The 8,734-nt window shown below is 32.8% G+C and overlaps 1 protein-coding gene across 1 annotated transcript; it reads right to left on the minus strand.

The window, feature by feature from the left end:
- Positions 1–7,102: 7,102 nt before the first annotated feature.
- Positions 7,103–8,474, minus strand: FOMMEDRAFT_151620 (uncharacterized protein; the record flags this gene model as incomplete). The annotated part of the gene is made up of 6 exons (XM_007262582.1): positions 7,103–7,545; positions 7,599–7,764; positions 7,824–7,907; positions 7,954–8,067; positions 8,115–8,207; positions 8,268–8,474. 6 exons carry the CDS (start codon positions 8,472–8,474, stop codon positions 7,103–7,105), a joined length of 1,107 nt encoding a protein of 368 aa, XP_007262644.1.
- Positions 8,475–8,734: the final 260 nt, after the last annotated feature.

Here is an 8,734-nt window from a genome sequence, read left to right on the forward strand (position 1 = left end):
GAAGCATTGTATTGTTTGCAATTTGTAATATCATGTATGATATGTCAGATTGCTTCATATTAAGGTTGATTGAGGTTTTATTCTTCTGTTATTTGTATTGTTTTATCATCTGACTGTTTGTAAGTCTGTTTAGGCACATTATTTATGTTTTAAACATATGATATGTTTGTATTGTTTCACTGTTTTGTAGTAGATATATTTATTATCAATATATGTGTGTATTGTGTTTGTTATCATTTAATGTGTCCTTTGACTTTTACAAACTATAATGTTATTTGTATGTTTGTATTGTTTTATTGTTGTGATAATGTTTTATTATCATTGTGTAATGTTTATTTGATTAATATATTGCTCTGCACAGTTATAATACATGTTTGTTACTTTTATTTTGTAGATAGATGAAGTAGTGTGCTTCACAGTTCTATTTTTCATCATATATCATAATATTTGTTTGTTTTATTACTTATTTCGTGTCAAATTCTGTTTGATATTGTTTTAATCATTATATTTGCTTTATTTGCTGAATATATGTGTGTGTTTGTTATGAGATATGAATTTATTTTGTTAATTTTGAGTGTATTACTCATTTTGTTCATTATGATCAATGTTATCTTGTTTTATTTGAAAGGATTAATGTTTTGATCACTGTTATGTCTGTTGCTTCTTTTAATTTTTAGCAAGTGCTTTGTGTGTCTAGTGTAGATTGCTTTGGGAATATGTGCTATTCCTTAGCTTCATTGCCTGGATTATTTCCTGGTCATACGTTCGAATATTATTTTGTTTATTTAATTATTTATTTGCTATTATGTCCTGCATGTTAGGGAATAAGTGTTGGAAGTTTTGCATGATGCATGATCATTATTTTTGATGTAACATACATTCTGTTGTGGAAAACATAGTTCTGTTCAATATGTACTGGAGATGCTTTTCTGCTCAACATTATTACATGTAGCATACTTCTCTGTGTTTTGATATATGCTCCATAATATATATTCGTTTGTAATATGTTCAATAGTGTTATGTATAGTGTGACCATCAAAGATTCCAGAGAATGTATCTCCTGTGTAGGTATTTTATTGTTGGATTCATTGGATTGAACAGATTTGCTTGTCAGATTCAACAGATTTGCTTTGAATTTGTTGCAATAACTTTATAATTGTGTTTTGTAGGATGTGCAAGGTTAAATAGTGACATAGTCAATATTTCTGCATCATTTAATTGTTCACTATGTTTCTATTATTTGTTATGTTTTATGTTTTGTGAATTTTATGTTTGTGAATATATGCTATTACTCCCCTTCAATTCAAGAAGGTTTGCTTTGAGCAATTGGCTTTTGTGTGTGTGTAATTAATTCGTTCGTGTGTTTTCATCATTTAATCATTTGTTTAAGCATTGTGTATTAATGTGTGAATGTGTTTTGTTCAATAACTTTAATGTTATTCGTTATTTTTGTCCGATTTTGTTATTAATTCTTTATAGCATTTGTACTCTTTGTTATTCGAGTTTATACTCAAATAGATTGTGTGTATGCTTGTGTATTTTGTTTGATTATTATGTGTACGTCCAAATAGTTTGTTAATCATTTGGTATAGTGTTGTTTTAGCAAGCATAAGTTTGCAATTTCGTTCGTTTTATTTGTATACATTATGATGCATTGTTTAGATTTGCTCAGTATTGTTTGTCTTCCGTTTGATGACAAAAGTATTCAAGCTATAGTGTTTTGTTTCCATTCTGTTTATGTATTTTATTCTTTTGTGATAGGCACAAGCTCAAGTAAGGCTGTTAATGAAGAATACACTGTTATAATATTGTTTGAACTTCAAATAGCTAATGATATGCTTTAAGTATTGATCATAGATTTATTCTTTGCGAATTCTATCTTTCTGCTGTTTATAGTGATCTATTAAATCTGTCACACATTGTGTTTAATCATTTGTAAAGTGTTTGATCAAGTTCTGAACTTATGTTTGTTTCTTTGGATTTCGTTCCAACGTTTGTTTGTCTTTTGTGTACTTGGCAGCAGTGTTCGTTCCATTGTATGGCCCTTCAGACTATCCAATATTAGGCTCTAATGTTTTGTAGCATTAGTTGTTTTGTTTTGCATCTGTATTATTGTATTTTGTCATGTTTTTAAGTGATATTTAATTGTTTATATTGTTTATACTAATTGTATTAATTGTATTGACTTAATACTTCATTATCATGTATATCTTATTAATATATTATATTGTTACAATGTATTTGTAACTATCGTTTGTTCAATTTTGTATTGTAATAGTAATTGTGTAAGGTATAAGATATGTATTTGTCTGTATAGTATTGATATTGTGTTGATATTATGCATATATGCATCATTATATTGTTTCATTGTTTGTAGCATTATGTTTTAATTTAATGTAATACTTTGTATAAGTATATATGTTTGTTATTATATGTTTAGACTGTTTGCAACATTGTTTCGTATGTTTTATTACTTGTTTTATGTGTTATTATGTGTTCATTCAATTGTATTTTGCATACAACATTGTGTTATTCAACAATTAATAGTTTTATGCATTTGAATGCATTATTATTACTTTGTACGTTTGTATATTTGTTTATCTATGTGATATGTTTGTATTTCGTAAATATATGTTATTTATTGTGATTGTTCATTTGTGATAGTATAAATTGTTTTTATATTCAAGTTATTATGCTTTAGTAGCATTTATACTCTTGTTTTCGTTTTATTCGTTTGTCTAATCATTATTAGATTGATTATACGTTTGCAATATATTTCTTTATATTGTTATTATGCTTCACTAGCATTGTTCTTTCGTTTATAGTATTAATCATTTATATTATTGATATACTATCAAATGTTTGTTTGTTATGTGAGACGTTATTAATATAATGTGTCTCTGTAGCATAAGATGAAGTAATTCAGCATTTAGATATAGTATTATTGAGTACTCATTACATTTAAAGCAACTAGTTCATCTGTCTGTATGTCTTAGACATCCAATACATTGTCTGTATCCAATATATGTCTTGTATCATGTATCTGATACATGTCTCATTAGTTTAATAAATCAATGTGCATTTGGGATGCTCAGACAAGTGTGTCTAGGTCCACATAGATAATACGTTCTGGTTACGAGTATTGTATCATATCTTGTTGTATAAAGTGATTGTAGTCTTCCAGACAAGACGATTTGCATTTGGTATGCTCAGATGAGAGTGCTAAAGGTTTGTAGACGATTAGAATGGATTGTATGTGTAGAATCAAATTGATTCAGTGTTAAATAGAGTAGTTCAATGATACTTATCAAGTTTAGTATGATTGAGCATATCATATCATTTGTACTATAGTATATAGTACACTGAAGCATTTGTAATGACAATTGTAATACATATAGTCATGCATATAGCCAGTGAGGAGGAATCATAATCATTTAGATGATGATTTTGAAGAGTTGTGTTTGTAGAGGGTAAGATAAAAGTGTAGTAACAATGTAGACATGAGCAGGGAGCACAAGGCTCATAACCTGTTAGCATGTTGAGGTCACAATGTTTCCTAATTGATAGGAAATATTCTTCTGTAGGTTTGCACACCACTCACAAGGATACTAAGAGTAAGTCACACTAGTAGGGGTTCAGTGGACTCTGCTCATAGTGTGTAGGTGTCAATACAAGTTGACTGTGCATAAGTTCTTAATGAGCTTCATTGTCCTTAGATTAAAGTAATATATATGCTATCTAATATTGTATGTCTTGGATGTATGTCTCAGAAGACATGTCTCAGCAATAGCATATATTTGTGAGACGTTTGTGTGATTTGAGACATATGATGCATTTATCTGAAATAAATGTTAACACTTAGTAATCTGACTATTCTAGTTTAGAGTTCTGTCTACATTATATACTAGGATTGGAAGCAGAATGTATTAAGTAGAGAGATAGTGTTTCTATACAAAGACCTTATTAATATACAAACTAGTGTAATTACTATCTACTAGAGCTATTGTTTAGATCTGGGAGGACTTTAAGAAGAGAGTTAAGAGGATAGGAACTTAGAGTTAGTGTCTAGAATGTTCTCTAATAAATTACTACTTGTTCTAAAGGGAATGTACAGCTTGTACAGTCTTGTTGTCTAAAAGAGTAAGTATATGTATTAATATTTCCTTATTAACCTCTCTCTTTCAACAAGGACAGACTTATGTTCTCAACTAAGAACTTAGCTAAAACTATCTCTACTTAATACTATAGACAAACTACTAAGTAGTAAACAGGGCTGAGTAACATTCTGAACATTCTAAGCTCTCAGAATGTAAAAGTAGTAAGTCAGATTGTACAGATTTAGACTCAGATAAAGTGTGAAGAGAAGAATCAAAAGAATCAGAAGAAATAAGGGAACTATCTACTTTTGTTTTTGACTTTTTCCTTTTTAATAAATAATTTTGTTAATTTACTTTTTCTACTTTTTCTACTTTTCTTACTTTATTTACTTCTAATTTTATAGTATTTATTAAATCAAAAGTGACTGTTAAAAAATCTGAGTCATAGCCCTTTAGTACTACATTTACTGTTAGGCCTCTACAGAATCCTAGAGTATATAGTCAGAGTCTAAGAGTTCTAAGGTGACTTCTAAATTTGTAGAAAAGGCTTTTTACTACAAATCCTACTTGTCACTCATTATTACTCTAATAACTTAACAGATATACTATTACTTCTATAAACAGTTCTTAATTTAGTGCTCTAACTTTCTATAAGTAAAGTATACTCCTTACTTTTAAGCTTCTCTAATGTTTATTAGAATAGATTGATTATGAATTATAAGTAGATTAATCTGAGAGCTTAGAACTGTTAGAGTCAAACACATGTATAAGTGTTTTATACAGACTTAATACATCTGAGCTACAGCTTAGTCAAAGAAAATAGTATGTATCTTCTAATTAGTGTAAGTAATCAGTTCTAGTATTATTCTAAGAATCTTATTAACTAATTCTAGGTAGAGAGCTTTTTCAAGTATTCTAATAAGAACATTATTAAACCTGAGTATGAATCCTACCTTTTAGACTAGGATATTAAACTCCTAAAAGAAGGCATTAGTAGAATGTTTGCTCTGTTACAGAGACACAAACTTGTTCTACATATTATACTTTTTATTTAGATTAATAAAGGAAGTACAGAGCTGTCTTATAAATTCTGAGTATAACTCATTGTTCTAAAGTTGAATCAGGCTTCTAATCTAATAGCCTTCAATCCAGTTCTAGGCCTAGGTGACTGTGTTGCCTTCCTTCATAAAGGAGAAGACAAATAGAATATGATTAAGATCTAAGAATAGATTAGTTAAAGTAGTAGCTATATATAATTTGACTTAGTACTAGAAGTCCTTAAAGTACTACTTATTAAAGTCTAAAGAGTAACTTATATGTACTTTCTTTCTAGAACAGGTTACAACTTTCAGAACAATTAAAACAGGTTCTAAGAGGGTTAAGAGTATATAGTTAGTAAAAGCCTCTTAGATAGAGGTCTACACATATTAAGCTAAGTCTACTCATAACTACTAATCTGGTAGGACAGTAGGAGTAGCAGTTAGTGTAAGAGGGTCTATGTTTATACTACAAAGGAATCAACACTAAACTAAAAGGGGTAATAAATAAAAGAAGAGTAGTAAAAGTTTAAAAGAGTTTAGAAAGTTTAAAATTTAAAAATGTAAAAGGGTTGGGACAAAGAAAAGAGATTGACACAATAGTAAGTACTAATGTTTAAAATGTAGAAGAGTTGTAGAGTAGTAATAAGTAGTCTTAATCTAATGTTAGTAACAGTATAGAGGGGACCTAAAGGCTTAGTAAGAGGACCTAGACTACAACTATTCTACACAACAGAAATACAGAATGTAAACACTAGAGTATAGTTAGAACTTTGTAGAACAGACAGAGAGAGAGAGTAAGACAAGAGTAGAGTATATAGAGTAAGCCTAAGAGTACAGGACTACTTAGAGTAGACAAGATTAAGACTATAGGACTAGTCTAATCTTGTATACTTATATATACTAAATTATACAAGAGTACTTAGAGAATATAAGCTACTAAGAATAATAAGCTATAAAGAATGAAATAAAGGAAGGTTAAAGATAAAGGTACAAAGAATGAAGGGATAGACAAAGAGTAAGAGACTATAGAATAAACAGAGAATGAAAGGGTGGTCAAAGGAACAGAATAATAAAGTAAGGAGGGGTAATAGTGAGAGTCAGTCTGTACATAGTCTATAGACAGTACTCTTAAAGGATGGAAGTCCCAAGTTCTAGTACAGAATGGTGCAGAACCCTTGGAACTGAAGGTGCAAGAGTAGAGAACTGTAACATTAACATGTGTAACATCCTCTATTACATATGTATAAACACAGTTAATGAGCCCAATTGTCACATTTATACTTTAAGCTTCTACTAACATCTTGATTCTGTCTACACTCATCCAAGTAATATTATCAATCCTTGTACAGCTGTTTGTGTCAAACATGGGCACTAGTATTGTATATTCATGTTTGTCCCACCTACACTCAAAATCATCTTTACACACTTTTAACTAGGTCCTGATTGCTAGATAGTCTAGAGGCCCTTTGTATTGTGTGTAAGTTAAAGTGTCCTGTACAGATTGTATGAGTGGCACATTAGCAGCTACCTGTGTTTTGCTAGCATTGCTTGAGAGCAAAACTTTTTACACCAACCTATTCACCCTCTTGAAATCAAGTAATTTTGATAACATTGACTCTGGGACCTTGTTTGGAACAACATGCATTTCCCTGCATGCTTAGGAAGTAAGTACAGTCAGCCTAGCAAAAGAATCAAACAGTCCTACATAACACTCACAAGTCTTTGTACATGTTCTAGAATATGATCTGGGGTGTAGACACTGCAAGTTCCATCAAACTTCCCATAACAAATACAATTGTGTACTTGACAGAACATCCCTGCTTGAATACATTTTATTGTCTGAATGACTTTGTCATCTGCAGAAGCTCTTGCAGCAAATGTTGGGTCAGTCTGTTTTAATGGTCTACCCCTAGGTGCATCTGTTGCACAGCTTGCTGCTTTCCCATGGTTCTGTAGGAAAATCTGCTAAGCAACTGAATTTTTACAATGAAATGAGAAATATATTACCTGGGCAGCATCCAACATGTTACAGAATATTATCCCACAGACAATCTCTTCACTACGCTTGCGGCGTTTGCTCTGTTGACTCTTCATATACCTACGGTAGGCATTCCAAAACTCTTCAAGTTCATCCGAGTTGGATATGTATGCAAGGCTTCTTTTCGTCCCTACCTTTGAGCTCCAGGGAGCCTCATATCCTATCTCGACACAATGGTTAGGTCGCTTCATTGCCTGGACTGTTGTCTCCAAAATGTCAACGTATTGGTCCAAAGAGGATATGGTTATGTTCCGCTCCGCAACCCTATCGTGAACCTTGACCTTGACCTTTAGGTGTCCAGTCGCCTTGCGCACATGTGGCGTGCTTTCGTGTACATGCAGGCTTGATGTGACTGGCAATAATATATCACCTTCATTTTTATTAGCTTGGATTAATCCCCATGGAGAAGACAAAACCTGTTACCATCATCTTCTTCGGGATCGGATTCAGACAAGGTGATTGTATCATTTGCAATACCGTCCGCAAGAATTTGCGCAAGCGTATCTTCTGCTAATTCATCGTCAAAGGCACCAATGTCGCTCAAACTGGTAAGAACAGGAGCTGGCCCGGATGGCGGGAAAACAGCCCCCTTAGCAACAAATTGCTTCAGCATGAGAAAGAAATCACGCACATGAATTATCAGTATACCTCTTCACTTGCTGGCTCCATTTGCATTGCATTAGCAGCTTTCGGAGGGCGACCACGCTTGCAATGTAGGACAACAGGCTTCAACTAGGAATAAGAAATCATATAATACTGTCACAGACAAAGACAATACCTCGTCGTTGTTCTTTTCGTTACAGTCATCTTCAGAATTTGTGATGATTGTAGCACTTCCCAGTGTGAGTGCATTTACACTGGACCCTTTGTGTTGACAAAAATCTTTATAATGCTTCAAAGATAATGAGTAAATATGAAGAGAACAGTAAAGAAGAGCACCTTAGTCTCTTGAGCCACATGAATCCCACCATCAACTCTGTTCTTGTCTTGAAGTTTCGCCAGAGCTCCTTCATCAACCCAGACTGAAGTATGCTGCAATGCAACATATTATTATTCAGACTCGTTAGAAGAGAGAAGGTTGAAAGGGCCTACTTTAGCTTTGTCACCATGGACATCAGTATTTAAGTCGCTTTGTCCTGGCACTTGCTTGGGAGGGCGACCATGATGCTTCAATACAGGAGCATCCTGACTTGCAGCCTCAAGAATCTTCTTACTCAGCTTAGACTGTCGTTTGCCTTCTACTGCTTCCACCATAGGATTGCTTTGTGAAGGTCGTTTCTGTGTGGGATTACGTGGCATAGCGGCAGGTGAGAAAGAAGACAGAAGCATGCAAAAAAAACAGGCAATGACCTAATTTATATGGGCAGGTTCGGCTATCAAGCTATCACATTCAAATACTGCCTTACTGTGCAAAAGCAGACGAGATACTCCTGAAGGAAATCGCTCATGATTCTACAGTGGGGACAGATGGAAACAAGAGCGATGCACCATATTTCCCGGATCCGGACTACGATCGCAGACCACCCCAGCCTTTATCATCACCACCATCATCCCACATC

Source organism: Fomitiporia mediterranea (assembly GCF_000271605.1).
Source record: "Fomitiporia mediterranea MF3/22 unplaced genomic scaffold FOMMEscaffold_2, whole genome shotgun sequence".
Classification (NCBI taxonomy): Eukaryota; Fungi; Basidiomycota; class Agaricomycetes; order Hymenochaetales; family Hymenochaetaceae; genus Fomitiporia; species Fomitiporia mediterranea.